The sequence below is a fragment of the Lissotriton helveticus genome, chromosome 8, assembly GCF_964261635.1.
Source record: "Lissotriton helveticus chromosome 8, aLisHel1.1, whole genome shotgun sequence".
Lineage (NCBI taxonomy): Eukaryota > Metazoa > Chordata > Amphibia > Caudata > Salamandridae > Lissotriton > Lissotriton helveticus.
Genome location: NC_136069.1, coordinates 1,022,638,344 through 1,022,661,864, shown reverse-complemented (window position 1 = coordinate 1,022,661,864; position 23,521 = coordinate 1,022,638,344). Strand labels below are relative to the sequence as shown.

The window sequence follows — 23,521 nt, the reverse complement described above, 5'->3', positions numbered from 1 at the left end:
ACCCATCCACAAATCTCCTTCCATGCATACATTACTGAATAGTGTGCCTTTCCACACACCAAATATATGCATTTGAACATTGACATGATAGCGTCACAGTGGAGCCCGATGATGGTGTTTGGTGCCAGTTGGATCCTTCCGAAGTGGGAGACTGGAACCAGTCCAGGGTGCATCAGTTATCTCTTGCCATGGTTGAGAAGGGCACACAAGCCTCTGCAGCAGTGTTCAAGCTGAAAACAATCCTCAGTGGCCATGTACTCCCCTCTGGATGGGGATAGAGGTGCCATGGGAGCCACTCAGAAAGTATGTGGTTTCGAGCTGCAGGCTGCTGGGCTAGTGTGGGGGTGGGAGAAGAAGCAAACATCCAGTTATGAAAATATAACTCCTTGCACTGATTGTTTATTCCACAAGGCCTACCATTAGGCTGCATGACTGGAAAAAAAGAGAATTTCTTAGCACCATTATGGCCATTGTCTATTGCATGACAATGGAGTATGACTGACTGCTGTGACCTCGTCCAATCTGAGATTTCACAAGGTGAAAAAACTCAGATCAGGTCAATACTACAGGTGCGATTGGATGGTGGGGGGGATGGTGTAGTACAGGGAATTAAGCAGAAACTAAAGGGTGTGGTTAGTAGGGTTCTTCTTGTTGAGCAGAAACATGAAAGGTTTGAGATGACAACGGAAGCATTGGAGAGAAAGGTAGCGGGGGACCTATGCAAATGCTGTTGTTACCTTGTGAAAATAGATGAATGGCTTGAGATTCTGGACTACTTGCGGAGAAGCACTCCTTTAAGTGAGGCTATAGAGCGAACATTATCTGAGTTCTGGGTCACAACATGCACAGGCTGATGTGCTCGAGAGACTATTCCCAAGTTATGAGAAACTTGGAGATGAAGGATGGTGATGGTACTCCTGCATTACCATTGATGCAGACACATGAGTTGTTGATCAAGAGTTCGAATGGCTTTCTTTCTGGCCTGCGTGTGGTAGTGGCATCAAACAGGTCTAGAGTGCATAACAGTTTACTGTAGGATCTAATGAGTGTGGGCAGAAGTGCAATTGGCAAAGAATAATCACAGGAATTTTCCCAGAACGTCCTCCTTGAGGGGCATTGCCTGGATAGATATATAAATGTGGCAAGAGCGGCTTTACATCTTTGACACTGTTGGCTGACTGTTGGGTCCATTTATGTAGCTTGTCTGGCATATGGTAGGTCCAATGTACGGATTTGAAATGTAGTAGTTTGTGTCCCAAGGATTATGGCATGCCGCAATATTGTTGGCATTTCTTCTATCACCCTTCCTGTATTAACTAACCACTGCTTCCTTCTACAGAAGGCTCCCTCCTTTATTAATTCCATTAGCAGTAGCTACAGTCTGGACACCTAACTCCTGTTGCCCATGAGCCATCCTTGAGCACTGATTACCTACACAGCATGCTGTATCAAAGGCAGGCTCTCAGCAGAGGTGTGAGTACCCTGCGGGAAGCCCAGGCTGCTTGGAGAGGACTGATTGAAGTGAAGACAGCGCAGTGGACTGCTGGATGAGTTACGGCACAGGCGGCACCAGTTTTGTGTTTTGATTAGCCATAGAGGTGGTGGGGGAGACATCACCAGGAGAGAACAATTGTTCTTCAGATCGGGAAGCAAGATTGTCCTGGTTCACAGCAGAGCAGTGTAACAGAGGCAGAAGGTTAGCGGTTCCCCCCAAACAGCCCAGATGTGCTATCAACGATCTGATAATCCGCAAAAGTGATACGCAAGGGTGAATCCTTGAAATATGCTCTTCAGCTTCCGCACTGACAGTGTGCTTGGCTGTAGGGCGTCGTATGCTGAGGGCAAGACACCCACCCTACCTTTTTTGGCTGAAACACTGAGCTTGAATGATGCCCCAGCTGGGGACCCCTTTATAACCCTGCTACCTCCTTGCGGCACGAGGGACTTGGGGAGGGCAGCGGACATTGGACAGAGCGGTACGTGACAGTGTAAATAGTGGATTCCTTCCTTCTCCTTCCTGGCACTGACTGACAACGTGATGGGCCCCGGGATCAGGGCCTAGCTGCTTTAGTTCACTTACTTTGATGGCTGGGACGACATCAGCGAGGAGGCAGATTGAGCCGACTCTGGCTTGGGAGATGTGCCCGCCCCATAGAAGACGTGGAAGGTGAGGATTGTAGGCAGGTGACTACGCTGGAGGATAAGGCCATGGCCCTGTGGCAGGGTGAGGCTCCACAAAACCGCCAAAGGGCTGAGCTCATAGGTACAGCATACGTGGGAGTGAACAGGTCTGACCCCAGAGCTCAGGTGGGGCCCGGTGCTGCTGGCCCTCATTTTCTGGGAGGAACTGCTCCGGAGAGGTAACCCACATCTCCTCAAACACCTTGCGTCCCAGCCCACATCCTAATTGGGGATCAAGACCTTGACCAACAGCACCAAATTGGCTTGGGTGTCCTGGTGCCAGGGCCCCTGCTTCTGGAAGCCCGTTGTGAACTACTACTGCTGGCGGAGCTTGGATGGGGAAACCATTTGCTTTGAAACTGTGAATCAGGCCATGTCTCCCTGAGAGGGTGACCTGTCAGCTGGAGCTGTGAGTACCTGTGAATGATATGGTGGGTGATTGGGAGTTCATTCTCTGACTGTATTCACTGGGTGGAGCCCATCATGGGGAAGGATAGAGCACAGAGAGGAGAGCAGCAGCAGACTAAGATAGACCAGTTTACGGCCCTGGGGTTGAATGCAGTGACAAACTAACCCACCGCAGGAATATCCAGATGCTGTGCAGGGGACCACAGGGTCTCCGATATTGGCAGAGATAGAGGGCTCGAGTGCAACGGTACAGGCCAAAATTGAGGCCGTCTCCCAGGATGATGGCCTCTTCAGACTTGACCTCCATAGGGTGGCAGAACGTTCCCTGGCTATGGATCAGGCTGTCTCCAAGATGCAGAGAGAGGTTGCCTCTTCGGGGGCTGAACTAAATGCCCAGCCAGCCAGGATGAACACACTGGAAGCAAGAGCTGAGTACTCAGAAGGTTATTGTTGCCATTTCAACCTCTGCTTCATAGTTTTCTCGGAGGGGGCAGAGGCGGAGAGGGGGAACGGAACTGTTCCTCAAACACAGAGTAAAAAAGGTGATCTCTTCAGCCCAACTGTCTCCCTTCTCTGTGACAGAAAGAGCTCATTGAGCCTTAGTGCCAAAGCCTCCTGTCCGGGCGCCCCCCTTATACTATGATAGCAAAAACTACTTAAATACCGGGACCAGGATGTCATAGGTGCAGCAGCTGCAACAGATCTTTGTAGGGGTCAAACAGAAGTTCAGAGTTATGGGACTTCGCTGCCTGCTTCTATACCCTGCAACATTAAAAGTGCTCCAAACTGACCGGTCACACTTATTTACCACTCTCAAGGCGGTATGGGATTGGCTGGAGATTTATGGGGCGGTTGGATTTTACCGCTGACCCCCACTGCGGCTTGTACAGATGGACTGGGAACTCCGGTCACAGGTGACCATCGGGACAGCGGAGACGATTGGTTAGGGGAGCCTTACGACCCACCTTTCGAGTGATTATTAGACAAGATGGTACCCTGGATATGGAGTAGCAGCAGTCAAGAGGGAGGCAGCAATAGGGCTGGTGGACAAAGTGACTTCCTCCACCTCATAATTAAGTACAGGGGATGTGGTGGAGGAGATGCCAGAGCAGAGTGAAACCTGACATTGGGTATTACTCCGACACCACAGCTGGTTTTATGTTTTGTTATAAGATGATGTGATCTCCTTACGAGGAGTGCTTGTGATCAATTATTTTGCTGAGATGCTGTATTATGGAGATCCTCTGGAGACTGACTGATAAAGTGATTGGTATTATCTAGGTACAGATATGAGTAGGTGAATGGGTGGTATGTGCTGCGTAATGCGAGAAGGCTGCCTCTTGCCGAGCCCCCCCCCCCCCCCCCCCCCCCCTAGGCTGTTAGTGGGTACAGTTTTAGAACCTTGAGTCTCTGAAGGAGATCTTATTTGACAGAGAGGTATTGAACATAAGTGAGTGTATGCGTTGTATGGTAGTGTGACTGGTGTGGGAAAAGCGGGTACGCAGGGCTAGGCAGTACCTGGGGATGGTGACTAAGTTGTGGTTCCTCGGGAGCAGCCTCCCCTGTGATTTTATTTTATTGACATTGCGGACTGTGGATTGTGGAAGAATGGAGGGGATTTAGAGATTTGCTTTTATCGAGGAGTTAGTTTTTGCTGGGTTGAGTATAGAGCGATTTAAGATGCTTGGGGAAACATGGGTTATTCAGTTGTGTTTACCGGGTGGGAGGGATGGGATGTTAATGTTTGAGATGTTTTTGTTCTGCAGCGGGGAAATAGGGGACGTGGAGGAGTGGAGTGATGCGGATTGCGAGGTGCTACGGCTACTTCTATTGTAGTAGCAACATGAAACGTGCATACATTTAACTCTTTATTAAACGATATTGGATACACTCCTCCCTTCCGCGGCAGGGCATTCAGATTGCTTTGCTGTAGGAGACACTTCTGACAGAAGAAGAGAGCCAGAAATTGCATTGGAAATGGAGGGGACAACTCTACTTCGCAACGTACTTTAAGTATGTACGCAGCGTCTCCATATGGATTACACCGCAGGTCCTTTTCGGGTACTGAGTTTTAAGGTAGATAACAATGGCAGACATATACTGCTGTGTGACCTACTGGATGGTTGGGAGGTGTGCCTGTTGAATTTGTATGCACCCTGCACTAATGGTAGGGCATTGTACTTTAACGTTGAAAGTGAGCTCCTCCCATATGTTGGGACTCCCCTACTGTGGGCAGGATGGTAGCGGGGATTACCAACACCCCCCCCCCCCCGCCCGTGGCGGAACCCAAAGCTGCACATGGTAGCTGCACTGAGAGGTGTGTGATAGCACGCATGGGCTATTTGGATGTTTGGTGCACAACACACCCCGAAGCCAGAGAACACACAGGCTATGCCTCAAACCATAACACATATAGTCACCTTGATAGATTCTTAGTGATGGAAGACATCACCACTGAAATAGCAGATGTTCAGGTATTGAACAGATTTCTCTCCGATCATGCTTCAGTGCTCCTAGAGTGGGGGTGGGTGTGGAGATAGAGTGCCGCTGTTGCGTTCACATCCTGAGGTGCTTAATGACACCCAGGGGAGTGGAGTGGGACACCCTTAATGAGGAGAAGCCAGGGAATGAACGCCAGTCACGTATTAGTGGCAATAGACGCCATTTGCAGGCGCAGTTTCTAGAGGAAGAGCAACAACTGATGACTCTTCAGTGGGCCGCCTCTATATCGGGGAGCCAGCAGGGGGCACTATCGACAGCCAGTGGACAGTGTGGGAGACATGGGACAGACTAGACCGACTGGTACGACTGGACTACCATCAACTACTTCATCTGGAGGGTAACAAATCGGGACACTTTCTAGCATCATTTCTTAAAAACGAATGCCCGCCATCTGTGATTATTTTTCTTAACCACTTCCATGCTAATGACAAGGTCAGCTCGTCATGCAGTTTACTGGACCTGTGCTTATGACGAGCTGACCTTGTCATGAACAATGGGAATCCAATCTGGTCAGCACCCAGCGGTAAAAGCCTTAGCAGCCAAGGTGTTAAACGTCAGAATGGCACCATTGTGAGATCACAGGCTGCAATCAGCATACTTCTATGGGACCACCTAGTGGCTGTTAATGAGGAGACCAAGGATAGCCAACCAGATGATATCTGCAGTTGTCTAGACCACATACCCCTCCCTCAGCCTACAGTGTAACAGACTGGGGAAATTGAAAGGGAGCTCCTCATACAGGAATTTATGGAGGCGGTCTGGGACTTGGCTCGCTGTAAGGCACTGGGGACCAGATTGTCGCCCGGTGGAATACTACCAATCATACTCGGAGCTCCTTCTTGTGGGAAACACATCAGTAGGCACATGGTTGTGGTATAAGTCGGCACCCAGTTCTTTATGCGTCCCAAACCGGTGAGGGACCATTCCAACCCCGGTTTTTATAGGCCCCACTCAGTTAGGGGTTGACACAAAAATACTTGCATAGGCTCATGAGACCACACTACAAGGTGTGGTTACCCAACTGATACATGAAGTGGCTTTATGTCAGATAGAGGGACTCCTGAATCTAAGGAGATTGTCCCATATACTATATGCTGTTGCTGACAGGGAGCTGGAAGCGGTATTAATAGCCTTAAACCGCGAAAAAGCACTCAATATCCTTAATTGAGAGTGTCTTTTGGAGGTGCTCCTTAAAATGGGTCTGGGTCCAGTATTTCTATTCTGAGTTTGGCTGCTGTATGCTGTACCATGGCACAAGTACGCACTGGGAGGGTGGTGTAAGGTTGCTTACCTAAGAAGAGAGGCATCGTATATGGGTGCTCCCTGTCACCGCTCCTTTTCGCCTTAGCGATGGAGCCTGTTGGGATTAGGGCACGTTGCATCCCTATATGCCGACGACGTCCTTGTCTATGTCACGTACCATGAACGATCATTTGCGGCGTTACTGCAGATCATGGCCAAATTTGGTGGGGTGTCCAGCCGCAGGGTAAACAAACAAAAACAGTACTGTTCCCCATTGCTGCATTGGCGGTCGGGCGTGTGACAGACAGAGCTTCCGGTGACTGAGCTTAGCTGGGAAGGTGATCACTTCCGGTACCTGGGTATACAGATGGCAAATAACCCAGAGGCCTGGTATCGTCTTAATATAGGCAGAGTTGTCGATGCGCTGGAGGAATCGATTCACTTTTGGATTCGCCTACCCCTATCGGTGATGGGTAGATTTGTGTTGAGTAAGATAGTTCTATTGCCTCGTTTTTTGCATGGCCTCCAAAATGCCATGTGTGATGTTCCAAAATCCACATTTGCTAAACTCAGTAGTCTCCTAGTGTCCCTTGTATGGGCTGGTAAGCGAAGCAGAGTTAAACGAGACATCCTAAAACTGGATACTCAACTAGGAGGTCTGGGATTGCCCAATATGCAGTTATATTACCGAACTGGCCTTTTGCAGTATGTAGCTCAGTGGTGCATGGAAGGCACCAACATCAAGAAGAAACTCCTGGGGCGGATGCAAATCTCCCTCATTGCCTCATGCTGGGAATGGGTATTCTGGGTGATCACCTCTTCATTGTCAGATGGGTGGTAGTGGCCTGGGACCAAACAGTTGTCTGAGTAAGTAGTTGGGCGCCCTGTGCCAAATTTTGGCCTCTCAGATGGTTGAAACCCATTTGTGTTATACAGTCCGTGATGGACATATCACAATGGTTTGAAGGTGGCTGCAACACCACAGGTGATCTCTACCTTAATTGCGCCTTCCTCACATTGGGTGAGGCACAAGATACCATTGACCTTCAACAAGGCCAATTTTTGCAGTATGCTAAAGTATCCCATATGTTTTGTGAGATTTGGCCTGACTTTCCTGCTGAACCAGAGGAGTAGCATACATTGCAAGTAACATTGTATCCCGGGTCGACTCAGGGTTTGATCTCTCACATTTACAAGGCTCTTTGCTGGGTAGTTGCTCATTCGTCTTTTGAAGCATATCGCACACGTATTGACTGAAGAAAGACTTCCTTTCAAGTGAGTTCCAATTCAATATGTTTTTCGATCACATTTAAAAAGCAAACAAGTGTGGTCTGTGGCTCCTTAAGCTTACATAAAGTTTTCCTTTTTCGACTTTTAGGAGCTATTCTCATGTTTGTAATGTCACTTTAGTTTAATAACAAGCCATCCACACACCACAGTGTCCATATTGCATTGTGTTTTGCCTCATTGAAGCCAATTTCACCTTGAACATAGCAGTGAAATGTTGATTAACAGCCTTCACTTCTTTTTTTTTTTACGAAATATCCTTGTCCTAAAGTGACATTATAAACATGAAAATAGCTCCTAAATGTCGAAAAAGGAAAACTTTACGTACATAGTCACAGGATTGAATCCCAAGGTTCCACCCAATCTTTTATCCTCCAAGGTTGATAAAGTGAATACCACTGAGTTGGGTACAAATACATCTGTTATTTTGTTGCCAAGAGACCTTAGAGTCAATGTACGCTTTACAAATACATGTGTTGTTATGTTTTATTTGCTCATACAAACGATCACAAATTTGCTTTTTCTCTACCCAAGTCAAATCATAGTTTATTGTATGATTAATTAAAATCTTTACAAATTTCCCCAAAAATAAAAGTATATCTTTACATTCAGAATTAATCCAGACAGCATTGATGGGATCCCGTTGGTTGTTTAGCTAAAGTGCAGGTGCTTGACCATCGGCATAAAATGTTATGAAGTACATTATAGAGATATTGACTGAATGCATCGTTTTCATTGCTAGAACCATGATAGTGCTTTAGACCTTACTGTTATGTAGTCACTCACACTCAAGTGAATGGTAACATGAAAGACATACTATCGGTGAGTCAACACAATGTAAAACTTAAAAAATGAACTGCCAACGTCAACATTTTAAAAACAACCGGCTGGGTAATTAAAAAGCCCAGACAAATAGTAGGATCCTGGAAGAAAGTGCAGTTATACAGTAAAGTGTAAAATGAATTTTAAAACCAAATTCTGTGGTCCAGCTAACTAAATAGTCTCCTAATAAGTTTTACATTCTGTCCATTTATTACACAGATGAGTCAGCTGGGCCCATGCCGGGGTCGGTCATACTTCTTTGTTTTCCTCTGGATTGGCTTGGTGTAAAAGTTTTCTTACCTCTGCCAGGTATTTTACTCCCCGGCAGGCCAAGATTATAAAGGAGCCATCGAACCAGCATATCACGGGTTGCCTGCACGTGCGAATATTCGGTTAGTTAAAAATGGATTTTAAATACTGTCTCCTCAGTTTCATAACTACTGGGCATACACATAATAGATGAATTATGGATTCCTTATAAAAGCCACATAGTTGACATTGCGCTGTTTGTTGGGTGTTTTTCCAAGAAGGCTGTAGGTCTTTTGAATCGTGCAAGCCCATCCGATAGTCTATGTAGCTCTTTTTTAACTGCCACCGTCTCAATGGAAAAAAGGTCATGCGTTTAACCAAAAACACAATCAGGGAGCGCTCCGGGCAGGGGGACAGTAAATATACACTCATTTCATCCACCATGAGCTATTAAATAAGCTTGCGGCTTTAAAGCTTTATAAGAGTTGATGACAGTCCACCCATGCCGTGTTTGAAAATTGCTATTTTATCTTCCAGAAAAGATTTCTTTTTTGCTGCATCATTGACAGCTTTAGTGATGCTTGCTCTCTCTGCCCTATTTTCCCATGCTGTTTGTATTTCCAGGTCAGCCAGTGAAGTTCTGAAATAACTTCCCCCATGAGTTCGGTATTCCTTGATCCATCTGGGACTTAATTTCTTCCCAGCATAACCTGTTCATTGTGTTTGGATCGGAGGAGCGGAATTTATGACATAGCTTAACAAAAGCCCTTCATGCCCTGGAATTTCAGATTCTGGAGGCAGAATTCTAGCCGGACCTGAGCTCGTTTAATAAGTCAGCCTCCTTGCCGCACCAAGTGACTAGGCAATATGACAGAGTGGGCAGAATTTGCGCCGCCGTCACTTTTAAGAGGTAGTTATGGTTTGGGCAATCTAATTTTTTATATAGTAATCTGAATGCGAAGATTAGCGATTACGCTTTGGCTTTTATGGCCAATTTATGTTCCTTGTGTGTTATGCCCTGCCCTATTGTTATGCCAAGATATTTGTAGGACCCTTGCTCTTTTACCGTTGCCCCTTTCACCGACCATTTAAACTTATTTTTTTAGTATCCACTATGTGAACGACTTCGGTTTTCTCTTTATTTAATTCCAAGTTTTCCTGGTCCAAATAGGTTACTGGGTTATTTATTGCTCTTTGTAATCCAAAGGGGATTTGGCTCAACACTACGATATAGTGTCAAGGCACCTCTTCAGTCTTTGCGGAAGCAGAATAGATGCTGTTCCCAATGCCCGCCCACCGGTACCGTCGCTATTATATCTAGCAACGTCACCAATAGGGGGGAAAGGGGAGTGGGAGAGAAAGAAGAGACACTCTGTCTACTGCTACCACCCTCTAGTACTTCAGGAATCTTCAGTAGTTATTTTTCCTGATTTCGCCGTGGGGGTACCTAATGCACAGATAGGAGAGAACATAAACACTACTTCCAATACACAGTTGGATTTTCTATGACTCTATGTGAACTCCTTCCTACCAGCTATTCTTCTGAGTTTTGCCTCTCTTCTGATTAATGTAGATATAGGTGATGCGTTGAGAAGACTCACTATATGTGGGAGAAACAACAGAGTTTTGGTTGAGTTATAATTATCTAATCTTATAGACATGCACTCTATAACTACTACCTTTAGTCTTGCCCAACATGCGATGTATCAATCCTCTTGCTTCTTAATTAGGCTTACTAGTTTCTGAATGTGCGCCATGCTTGCAGTTGTCAATAGCGTATTAATTTCTTAATGCGACAACCTTGCCAGTTGTCGAATAGGCTTTCAAACTTCCTTTTTGATATTGTCCTTGCCAGTGGTTTCTCCGGAAGCGCGCAAAAGGGGACAGGGCAGGAAAGAAGGGAAGGATAGTTTTCGGGAAAAGCGCCAAGAAGGAAGTTACAGTTATTTAAGGTTACTAGCATTCAATATCCTTACTTGTTGCTGACTTCTTCCAGTTCTGGTACAGTACCTTACTCTTGTTCTGGTTCACAGGTCGAGACATATTTAGCTGCTACTGTTCTCAGCCTTCACTGCTTCAAGTTGTCTTCCTCTAGCTCCAATAACAACCAAAAGCGGTTGAAGGAACTAACTGCTTCTTAAATTCCAAATTCGTAATTCCTGACAACTACGAATTACACTATCTTCGATACTATGAGGAGCGGAACCTTCCGCTTTTAACTAAACTGAAATTAATAATCAAAACAACTAAAGTTTTCCTGAGAGAAACGGTTACTCGATGCTCTCTCACTCGTGTCTCAGTTGAAGTGTGCAGTGCTAATCACGCACGCTTCACTCAACAACTAGACTGTGTGGCAATGCTTTAAGGTATCCAAAATTACTGCATACCATCTTGGAATAGGTTCTTACTTAAGAAATAGTATACCAGTTATTGATCACACTGGGTTTAACAATTACTCGTGTCTTTTTCCTGAGGGGCACAAAATTGCTGATGAAGAACAGAGGCTACAGTGTGTTTCCTGACATATAGTCAGCGTACGGTAAAAATGAAATTGGCTCTCTGACCATATTCGGCGGATGACAATCGGCTGCTTCCATGTGTTTACTGATATCTGAAGGGAACAAATTAAATAGGATTGGTGCTAAAACGCAGGATTATTTTAGACCTTGCTCCATATAGATGCTCGAAGTTGTGCTGCACCCGTCGCCTATTTTCACTCTTGCCCAGGTAACACTATATAAGGCAATTATTGCATTCAGTAATGGACTCGGCAATCCCCATGTGTTTAGTTTTTCCCAGAGACGCTTTCTACTCAATCAAAGGTGGATTTTATATCCACAAAACATGCTTACAGCCGTGTTTTCTTTTTTACCGCGTTTCCAGTTAAAAGGGCAAAGATGGCCAAATTTGTTATTGTGCCCATCCCTTGCCTGAAACCCGTTTGGAACTTGGGAATTATGTTCTTTTCGTCCATCCAATCTCGAAGCAGGACTAGGAGACAAGAAGCATAAAGCTTGGCTTTTACATCAATTAGAGATATCAATCTGTATTTTCCAGGCTTACAGTGATCTCCATGTTTAAATATTGGATGGATTATGTTCCCTTTCCAGGAATCGGGGACGTTGGTCTGCGTCAAAAAATCTTTTTTCTATACCGTTTTTAACCAACCCTGGAAGATCTGCTCCTGCAAGGTGAATACACCTGTACATAATTAGAAGATTAAGAGTTAATGTTTCAGACGTGGGTGCATAACCCTATAGGCCTCACAAACCCACCAGCCCTCATGCCACATTCCTCTTCTGCTTGAGTTGATCTGATGTCCCTTACTGCTTCTTTTTTTTATTTCGGTTCCTGAGCATCTTTCTCTTAGCCTCTGCCTATCCTGATTCCAGCAGTGGCCCTCATGTCAAAACCCCAGAACAGACCTGCATGTTCTGTTCTGCTTGAACTACATGAAGGCAGATTACTCCTGGCCTGAGTGATTGTCTTGTAATGTTATCTCTTAAAGGATACTCATAAATGGGTTACTATTAACAGCTTTGCAAATTTAGATTGAGTGCTCAGGAGTTTGTTGGTAGGAGGAGGCCCAGCAACGTGAAGTGGGTGATCACTTGTTTTTACTGGCCTCCCTAACAGAAGATTTGACCTTTCAGGATATTTGCTCTTGATCTTAGTGGAAAGCCTGGTAGTACTGGGGGCAACACTGAGTTGTGTCATAACTGATCACTGGTGCGCACTCAGAGGTGCCTGTGTAGCAGAATGTTGCCCATCTGCCAGGGTGAAGTCAGGATCACATCGAACAACAGCAAAATCACATATTTCAAGCAGCTTATCAGGGGTTGAATTTCAGTAATACTTAGAATATACATTTATCTTAAAGAACAGAGTCTAAATCCTCTTTCAGCTTTCAAAAAGCAAATCACAGTCCTTATTGTCACAGTTTGTCATCCTCTGAATTCGTGATGAAATCATTGATCATGTCCACCCACTGAGCAATATCTGTTGCTGCCTCTGCATTCTTCCTGACTGCCTTCAGGCACACTTTCTCACCTAGCGCCCATTACTCTTTTTTTGTCAAACTCCCTCCTGTGAGCGTGTGTGTACTAAAGCTAGTTAATGGCTATGTGACGCTTCATCAGCACTAAACCTAAAATTGTAGATATAGGTTTTTCATGCTTTGGGATTATGCTCAGCAGACATTGAGAGTACATTGCAAGCACAATGCTGTTGTCTGGCAGAGCCTCAACCACAACCTCTCCTGATTGTCAACCAATGCAGCATAAGAGCGTGTCTTGATGCCTTCATGACACCACATCTAGAACATGAAGATTTTTGTGGATAGATTTTTTTTTGATTTTCAATAGATTCAGATAATTATAATGCAGGATGTTAAAATGGATTAATTTAAAAGCTTGCATCACTCGAGACCTTCCACACCTGCGAGCACACCTTTCTACATTCCACATCCATCATTGGAACAGTATGTCATTTTTCCAATATTGGTTCACTTTTAGGGATGTATTTTTTTCCGATCTCCCTTTAATGCTTTTCAAGGAGTGACCTTCCTCTGTATGCCTGTCCTAAGGTGAGTGTGGCCTCCATTGTTTGAGACACCTCAGGTACCTCCTGGAAACTCATCCAGATGCCTCTTGCAATTCCTGCCAATGTAGTGTATTGGGGGAACTGAGTGGACCTCCTCCCCTCTCCAAAGGCATCTTGGTCTTCGTCAAATGTAATAAAAGAGCCCCCTGAATATATAGGAAGCTGGCTTTTTATGCAGTGTGCCAAAACGAGGTTCACTTTGTAGAAAGTCGAGATGATCTGTATTGGCTTAAATTAATAATCCTAGATGCTCTTTATTGTTTAGTGTGGGCGAGCAGTGTACGCTTATCAGAGGGTAGTGTATAGCATTTTTTTAACACAGTCAATAATTGAGACACACACTCGAGAAACTCGAGAAGAAACTCGAGACCAATTGTAGAAAAATAGCAAGTATTCTCAATATATATTATATATAACACCAAGAATTTCGTAATTGGGTAGGAATGTTTTGAGATATCCATTATTACAGGTAAGTAATGTAACACAAATGCGTTTTAGGCGGTAACGCTTTCCTATGGAGAAAGAAACGTATACTGCATACGTATACTGCATAGCAATCGTGCTCCGGGGGTCTCCTTTAGGACTTAAGGGGCTGGGGGCAGCGGTCCAAAGTACCACTAGCAGTTTGAGTTTACCTGCACTGGAGTGACCGGGTGCAGAGTTGTTGGGCAGGTTGGAAGCCATGCACGCTTCACCATGGGCAAAGAAAGGGGGGGGCACCTAGAAACAGGCTGCGAGAGGAACTTGGGGACAAGTCTGGGAGCTCCCAATGGGGGTAGGGAGAGTGGTTCGTGTGGGTCCTGGGAGCAAAGTCGGTCGTCGTGGTCTTGGGCTGGGGAGCTCGGGTGCAGAGGGTTTTGGCCACCTGGTGCCCGTGCTTGAGAGCCACCCACTGTTCTCGTGTAGACCTCCAAAGGAGGAAAAAACAGGACAGTTGGCCCACTCTCAGTGCTGGCCTCTGCAATGCTGACATTCCCATCTGCTGGTTGGCATTGCAGATTAGAGATCTGGATTGGACTCAAACTAACTTTGGCTGCTGCAAGAGGTCCAGTACCCTGCGTATTAGTGCAGGGAAGGTCCAGTTGGTCCTGGCATCTTCACACTTGGTGGGGAGACGGATCTGGCCTCTTGGAGCATGATTACCTCCGAGTGGCTGCTGCATCAGTGGACCAGAACGTTGCAGTCTGTGCCTGCAGGTTGCATGGACGTGGCTTCTCCACTTCAAGGGAGATGTTGACGGCTTGGTGAAGTGCTGGAGTCCCTCCAAAGCTTTTGGATGATGCACATCTGCAGGATGAGTCAGATTGTCTGGAGCAATCAGGCAGGGCGTGGTGTCAAAGTCCACCAGTAGTCTGCAGTTCTTGCTTTTTCGGCTCTTCTTGGTACTTCTTCTGTGTCATGGGAATCTGAGTTCCTTTTGTCAGGGGGCCACCTAAATACTGAATTTAGGGACATTAAGGCAAGAGAAGGATAGGAATCAATGGGCTACTTAGCCTTGCGGTCACTACACCCCCTATATGACCACTTCCTGTGGGGAGTGGGCATACCGTATCCCAAAGTTCCAAATTCCATCAAAAACAAGATGGTAGAATCGTTCTTTTAGAAGAAGACATCAGGCAGCCCACCTTAGGGGTGTGATTGCCCTGGCAGTGCACCACGCCTCCTTGCATAGCTAATTTCCCAACTGTCCTGGTGCCAAATGGGCTTCAGGGCAGGGGGTGGCATCTACTAGGTCTGGGGGAAGCCATGGTCGCATATCAAGGGACGCAGGGTCTTTGAAGTCCCTGGTCTTGGTATGCAGATTCACTAGCCTCCCAGCAGGAGGAGGTGTGAACACCTTCTTCCGGAGCAGGCATTGTTTCTGGCATCAAAGAGCATGGACTTTCACCTGTCTGTGGTGGCAGGCTGGATGACACCAATCAGCCAGCACACTAAGAAGCTTGTAGGTTTTCAGGGGGCACCTCTAAGATACCCCCTTGGTGGATATCTTAATAAATCCACTATTGGCTTCAGTATGGATTTCTTAAGACAAGGTGTTTGATACCAAACACCATAGGTTTCAGTGAAGTCATCATGTAGTTGGGGAAGTCGAAATGACCAGTGCTCAGTACATATACTTAAGACAGCTTCCCTGTTCGCTTGTACTATCTAGCAATTGAATTAAACAGCCCCAGTGCATGTCTGCTCATGCAGATGTGTCCTCACATGTATTATAATGCACCCTGCCATAGAACAATAAGGCCTGCTGTAGGTGTTACTTACACAGATTGCATGCAGTATCTGTGGGCATGGCACACAGGGTGTGTGCCATGTCTTTTTTTCATTTCATGCAGCTTGCATTGGCAGTTTGAATGGCATGGGCGGCAACCTGAAGCACTGTTGCTTAACAAAACCAGCGCCCAGCACTGTTGCTTGTGTTACTGGGAGACAATATTGCAGCATTGCTGCAAAACCGTCCCCCACTGCTCCAAAACTGTCCCCCTTACTTCCAGCCTCCCGGGCAAAAGTCCCAATGACCGCTACAGTCAGTCCAGTCTGGGCGTGTCTACAATAAGAGGGGTGCCTCAGTCCCTCTCATTGCCTGATGCTAGAGGAAGTTACAAATTCTTTACTTACACTAAAACAGTGGTTGTTTGAAAGTTCAAACTCAGCCCTGTGCTGTGTTCTGTAATCATAAGAAGGGTGAAGTTGTGATGGGGTTGGAAAAACACCTATTTTGCTGCTTTGTTCTGAATGGAGGGGTGCCTGCACAGCTTCTGTCATTTGAAATTTGTTTTTTTACTCCTCTCTGTGCCATTTCAGCCTTTTACCTAAGCATCATCCTCTGTCTCATGATTCCATTCCCTGCTTCGAGTCTGCTTCCCCCATAGGGCTCCATATTCCATAACATGAGGTTTGTGACCACAGTTTGGTTCCCCCTTGCACTACACAATGTGTTATAGTTGTGTTGATATATTTGTTGCAGATGAGTTGAAGATCAGTCAATCTGTGTATCGAAACAAACCAGCACCATGCGGATCTGCTGCCTCCATGGAATGGGGGTTCTGCTGGATTTAATAATAAATGACCTCTTTGGCCCAAGTTCTGAGAGGACTTCTTGGAGAGTTCAGAATTGCTATCTGCTACTATCTCAATGTTTTAAGTAATTTGCCAGAAAGACTTGCAAGTTTTTTTGTTGCTAAGCATACCAGCAGTTAATAACTAATGATGTACTGTTTTGATTAAATTCACATGATTTGCTTTTCTTTGTATGCACTGATTTGTATATTAACTGTTTTACAGAACTCGGACATTGGAAGAAAACCCACTTTGTGAACAATGGCTGCAAAATCTTCTCTCCTCAAAGTGATCTTGCTGGGAGATGGGGGTGTTGGAAAAAGCTCACTCATGAATAGATACGTCACCAACAAGTTTGACACTCAGCTGTTCCACACAATCGGTGTCGAGTTTTTAAATAAAGAATTAGAGGTGGATGGCCATTTTGTCACCATGCAGATTTGGGACACAGCAGGTCAAGAACGGTTCCGAAGCCTGAGGACTCCCTTCTATAGGGGATCTGACTGTTGCCTCCTTACTTTCAGTGTAGATGATTCCCAGAGCTTCCAAAATCTGGGAAACTGGAAGAAGGAATTCATCTACTATGCAGATGTGAAAGAGCCAGAGAGTTTCCCTTTTGTTGTTTTAGGTAACAAAATCGACATCAGTGACCGACAAGTGCCTTCAGAAGAAGCTCAGGCTTGGTGTAGAGAAAATGGCAACCATCCCTATTTCGAAACCAGCGCTAAAGATGCCATTAATGTTGCTGCAGCCTTCGAGGATGCCGTTCGGAGGGTTTTAGCAATTGAGGATCGAACAGATCATATGATTGAGACAGACACAGTGAATCTGCATCGAAGGCCGAGGCCCAAGCCTAGCTCATCCTGTTGCTGACTGCTATGTTTAATGTCGACTAACTCCCTTCGGTTATGTTCCAATTGGAATATGTAACTGTATGGCTATATTCTTTGGTGAAATACCATTCAATGAGTTAACCACTTCCTAAAATGGTAGCATCTTCCGCTTTTAAATGGTGAACATAAATATTCTGATATAACCTTGCTTGATTAATGTTTGGGGTAAGTTGTGATACCACAGCTGAAATTATTGAAGTACTTTAGCTTATAATTCTAAAGAAAAACTTGAAAGTTCTAAACGCACTACTTTGGGGGAAGGGGATTTTGTGTGAATCCAATGCAGAGCAAGCTTCTACTACATACATAAGTATGTTTGTGTGTGTGAGTATACATTTTTTATGAGATCCATTCGGTTTCTTGGATCAGTGGAAAGCTAATTGTGAAAGTAATAATGCATTAGATGGATCTAGTTGTTTAAGTTTAACATTCCCTTGATTTAAGTGGTACATCTTATTTTTAATAATTTTGTTTTATAAAAAGTCAGAAACTACAATAGAAAATGATCATCATTCCCATTACAGTATTGTTTAAATTACTATAACTTCAGAATTTGGTTTTGAATGTGTATTAATTAGCATGAGCTTCCCGTGCATCCATAGTCACTAGCCGTGTTAGAAATTAACATGTTTTAATGGTAGAATTTCAGGCGACTTGGCTTAGGCCATGGTTATGGTAAAATGGACCCATAAGAGGAGTATTCGGGTGACTATCAAAGTGTTGGATCTTCCTACAATCAGATCAACCTGCTGGTTTTTAAGATTTTCTGGTTGGAACTTAAGAAACCACTCGAATGATGCAGTGGAGCAATTGAATGTTTTGTTTATCAGAAAGTCTGTTACGGTTTAACAAAATACAATTTTAGTATAACTGCTGTGTTGTTGGCACAGCATACACAACATAATGCCTTTTTTTGGCCAATATGTATAATTCTGTATAAATGCTTATTGATGTACCAAAATGAATGTACAAAGATTTGCGTTTTATTTCTAACACAAGGGTCTTGTTTTGAGAGAAAAATCTGCACATGAATAAGGGCAGCCCAGGGAGCGTTTTTTTCCGTCAAATCACAAAATGTTCACAAATGGACTTGAAATTTGATTTCGTTCTCAGTGGTGAGACTGTGTAAAAAGTTAGATATTGCCTGGAATCTTGTCAGTACTTCCATAGGTGCCAAAATGGCATAGGATTTTCAACCTAAGAGGGTAAGCTCGCAATTAAGAATGAGTGTACCTCTCGTCAGGGACGGCGTTTAGCATACGAGTTGGTTATAACTTAATTCGAATGACCAACACCGCAAACTAAATGACTGACTGGATCGTGTGCTTCAAATTTGTGCCGGATGGTAACACTCAGTGTAGCCTGGGTGGCTTGTGGCACGTGCACATTCTCTTTAAATGTACTCTATTTCCAACAAGCGCGGTCTCTGGCATTCTTGTTCACGACACGGTGTGCTTCATTTCACATGCTTGCTCGTCATTAGAGTTTATTGAAGGCCTGAAGACTACGTTCCTCAAACGTTAGTTGGCTTCTTGAATCAAAGCGAATTATTTAGATCTGAGCATAAAGTTGGAAGTGCACAGGGTGGATTTAAGTTATTTCTCAATTGAACTCTCTCTTCATGATACAGATTCTGACTGGGCACTTCCTTCGGCTACTCGTGGAAATACTTGAATGAGATATATATATATATATATATATATACTGTATTTCAAACAAACTCGCTGTAATACCTTTCACTATCTCAGAAAAAAGAGGCGTAAAAACAAAAGATGTGATTGCAAGCGGTGCTAGACGGTCAACGCTTTATCTACATATCTCGTCTGTTTTACTTAACTGAAAAAGCAGAAATACTCATGCGAGAGTAACAGTGCTCATGTTCAAAAAGTTGTCACGTGACACTTGTTGACATTCATCTGAACTGGACTTCCTGATCCAGACAAACACAATACTACAGATGCTTATTTTAGTCTTCAGAATAATAATTCTCTCTAATGCATTAAAAGTTGCCTTCCTTAATTTTGCCAAGCCATTGTTCATTCCTTAGGACTGGAACCATGAACGTTTACATTTTCTCATAAAACGGATTGTGTAACAACTTATGCAATATATGCTAAATTTGTGGTGGTAGAGGTTGGCTAATGCAGAAATAAATGTGTTGAAATAGTTACTTTTCGAGAGGAACACTTCAATTTCTAAACGATACAATCTTTTGGCCAGTTCTACTTGATATGTATGAAATAAAAATTATGTCAATTTGTTCCGACAGTGTGTAAATAGTAGAGGTACTTGAATTTGTCTGGGTTTTTTTTTTGTTGCTATTTTTATTTTTTGTTAGCAAGTGGGAATGAAGATGTTTCATGGGATCATTTATAATGTGGGTTGTTAGTAACTTGCTGCAAGACTGTGATGTCAAAGCTTTGTATTACGAGCTTTTTGAGTAAAGCACATCGCTTGCAAATTGACTGTCCTATTGATGCTCTTGGGATTTTCAGTATGTTGATTAGGGTCTATCTCATTCTGATTTTCTCAGTGGCATGGGGGTTGGAGACGTTTCCACTTGTAACCTTCCAACAAATTCTTCTTAGTCCGACCAGTGTGTTTCTGTTGTGGTGTGCTTGTCGTTATCTATGCTCCAATCGGCGGGTAGCTGGGTGAGTCTATCTCTGCCTTAGTGTGTGTATTGCTCTCCTCCTGCCTTAGTATGATAATGTATCACTTTCCCCTTAAGCCCAGTGAGTGTGTCCTAGTGTTATCAAGTTCTTTGTCTTAGTGTTGGTGTATTCCTTGCCGCAGTGTAGTCCTCTCCGTTGATGGTTTTACTGTCTGGTGTGTGAGCATGTCCCTGTCACCCCTCCACCCCCTTCCCCACACACACTTTTCAGTGCATTTCTTTCCAAATTCTGGTCTTTGTATCCACTGTCCAGTGTTAGTGTATTTGGCGTACATTACTGTATTTTTTTGTATCCCTTGTCCCACTGTGCTTGTTCCTTTATCCAGCTGTGTGCCCCAGCCCTTTCTAAAAAGTAAATGTTGCTCTGTCTTAGTTTATTCCTTTTTCAATTGTTTACTCTTTCCAAGTGTTTATTTCCTTCCCCAGTGTGTACATTGCTTCCTAGTTCCAATGTGTAGTGTAACCTTGACCCATTGCCAGTTTATTCTGTGTTTCTGTTTTCAAGTGCCCTGAGGCCTAGGTCTAGCCATGGTAAAGCTAAGGTATAGGACCTGTTCTGTGACATGGAGGAGTGCAACCAAGCGTGCCCGCTGTAATGGCCTGGGACTACCATCCATGTCATTGGTTGTGCATGTACAATGGTGGTGACCGCTTGATCATTTTTGGCGATTCATAGTCCTGAGCACACTATTTTTTTTGTTTGTTTCAGACGGAGAGCAGCCTACCTGCCCCACTTATGTAAAAGCATGGTGGCTGAGGCCAGTGGGCCACTGTTTGGGTTGCTCCTGGTTTGGTATGGCACATAATAGAGGAGAATAGAGTTTCCCCAGACGTTGACATGTATTTCCCACATTCCTGTGGCAGGAGGGTGGAGGCCTAAACTCTGGAGTATGGGGACAGGGTTACCATTAAAAATGCTATGAAGAAGATTGAAAAATAGTCTTTGCCGAGCACTGCCATTTGCGTGGGTGGTAGAGGTGAGTGAGCGAGTCATCCAAATCTGTTAAAGGTGAGAACATTTCTAGGCAGGGCCTACCCTTTTTTTCTATCCTTGATTGCTACTTGAGGAAGGCTAATGACAGCCAATTTCAGAGGTTTCACACTTCATTGTGGTTATGTTTCTGACCCAGTTTGAGGGGTCACCCGACCTATCTATGTGGTTTATTTCCCAAGGTACAGGAATCATCATCAGTTGTAAGTACAAGCTTGCTGTCCACTTCGCCGCCGTGACCTGAGGAGCCTGCCTGTTGCCACTGACAAGCTGTGCATCCAGATATCACCATGCTGCATCCAAGGGTTTTTCCAAAGGCCCGAGCAAAAGAAAAGACGTCCACTGACATCCAATGCAGCAACTCTCATTTGACTGGAGAATCAGGGCCGCTACTGCAACGCCGCTCCCGCAGCCAGAGGACTCTGCTGTGCGACTGCAAATGTTGCAGCGAGACAGCAGCAAATTCAACCAGGAATCTGCATAGACAGATAGCATCAGCTGTGTTTGAGAGACTGACAGACTTTCTTGCCCTACAAATGCACATTGAAATCCAGCATGAGAATGCTCTGGGCTGCTAATAAATAGGACAAAATACATGTTAATGCCTCTGACATCGACCATGCATCAGTCTATCTTATCCTGCCTGTTAAAATGGCAGACGGTGGCAGTGAGCTATCCGGACATCCGATACCTCACAGACATTACCACTATGCTTAAAGAAAATTGCAGCTGCTGTATCTCCAACATTTCCAACCTTTTCGAAAGATGTATCACACTCCAATCTAAATGACGGGCGGGCTCTGACTCGTGGAGATGGTATTCCTGTCTAAACTCCTCTATCTATTTCAAAACATCACACTTCCCCATAACAAGTCATTTTTTGCGTAACTCAAAATCCTTATGATTTAACCAGCGTGGGATGGTGGTCAGCCTAGAATAGCCTGGTCCAAGATGTAACTACCTATTAAACTAAGAAGGTTTGCTGCCCTCAACTTTCAGTTATACTCTGGTGGTCCAGGCTCAACTTGATCATCTCTGGATACATAACACACAACAGATCCCATACCTGAACCTGAAAGCCGGTCTGGTTGCACCTGTCGCCGTATGACATGCTGTTCTATTACACCATTCACACCCTAAAGAAGAAATACAAACTGATAAATGTACAGGGTGGGCCTGGTCCAGACTTGCTGGCCTCGCTAACGTCCATGAAAGATACTCCGCACATATCCCACTACACAATAATCCCCTACTGCCACACACGATTGAAGCATGTGTACAGCGCCTGCAACAAGAGGAATCTCTGAGTATTATAGGTGATTTATTTGTTGAAAAACACTTTATCCCCTACACTGATTTCTTGAAGGCCCCCCCAATTCTCTACAAGCTTTACTCTATCATCGCCTAAGCCACTCTCTAAAAGACCTTTAGCCATCGTTCCTCTCAGAACCTTCTGAATGTCCACTGCTCACAATGCTTATCGCTAACCCCCTGCTGAACAGACTGATCAAATGTATGTACAATGCTGCTGCACTAGCACTGCCAAACCTAACATCCTTAAACAAAGGGTGGGAGCTTCACCTGGGACACACCATAACCAATGTACAATGGACGTATTGTGAACAGATCACAAACAGATGTTTTAGATTAATTTACATCTGATTCAATCATAGGCCGTTATATACTCCTGCGACTATGCTGGGCAATGGCCTCTTTCTGGAGTCAAAAGACACACAGATGATGGACGGAATGTAGGGCAAATCAAACATTCATCCCCCAGTCAAGAGATCTGGCTTAAATCCATCGTTCTTTTGCTCACCATGCCTCCCCAGTTTAGACCTAGCCATATGCAAATCACTCTTGACCCTGTGCCTCATGGGAACAGTCCAGTCCGAAGTGCCAAGCCAGGCTCTCCCTGGACCGGAAACAAGCAACCTGGGACGGGGTTTGGGGCATCACCCCTCATCAGCCAGGCTAGCTTCGATCCAGTGGCACAGTGAACCCGGGACCCACGTCTGGACATACCCGGCGCGCTTAGGGAGAGAAAGCAAAAGACACACAGATGATGGACGAAATGTAGATCAAATCAAACATTCACCCCCGGTAAAGAGAGCTCGGTTAAATCCATTGTTCTTTTGCTCACCGTGCCACCCCAGTTTAGACCCAGCCATATGCAAATCAGGCTTGACCCTATGTCTCACGGGAACAGTTCAGCCAGAACTGCCAAGCCAGGTCCTCCCTGACTGGAAACAAGCATCCTGGGACCGGTTTTGGGGCATCACCCCCATCAGCCAGGCTAGCTTGAATCCAGTGGCACAGTGAGCCTAGGACTCACGTCTTGTCATACCTGGCGCACTTGGGGCGCGAAAGCAAAAGTCACACAGATGATGGACGGAATGTAGAAATCAAACATTCACCTCCAGTCAAGAGATCTGGGTTAAATCCAGACATTTGTGTGACTTTTGCATTCTCGCCCTAGGTGATTTAACCCAGATCTGTTGCCTGAGAGTGAATGTTCTGATTTGTTCTGCATTCTGTCCATCATTTGTGCGTCTTTCTCTTTCTGGAGTTGGCATGCTGGCGATGTGCTGCTCTAGCTGCAGGATTCTTCCA

At 44.9% G+C, this 23,521-nt stretch overlaps 1 protein-coding gene across 2 annotated transcripts in view; it reads left to right on the top strand.

Moving 5' to 3' along the window:
• The window catches only part of RAB9A (RAB9A, member RAS oncogene family), a 223,902-nt gene extending 204,382 nt beyond the window's left edge, over nucleotides 1–19,520 (top strand). For both annotated transcript variants that reach the window (XM_078657856.1, XM_078657857.1), the window contains exon 3: nucleotides 16,576–19,520. In XM_078657856.1, the coding sequence (XP_078513982.1) occupies nucleotides 16,612–17,223 (612 nt within the window). In that variant the 5' untranslated portion in view covers nucleotides 16,576–16,611 and the 3' untranslated portion in view covers nucleotides 17,224–19,520. The remainder of the gene's footprint in view (nucleotides 1–16,575) is intronic.
• The last annotated feature ends 4,001 nt before the right edge of the window (nucleotides 19,521–23,521 follow it).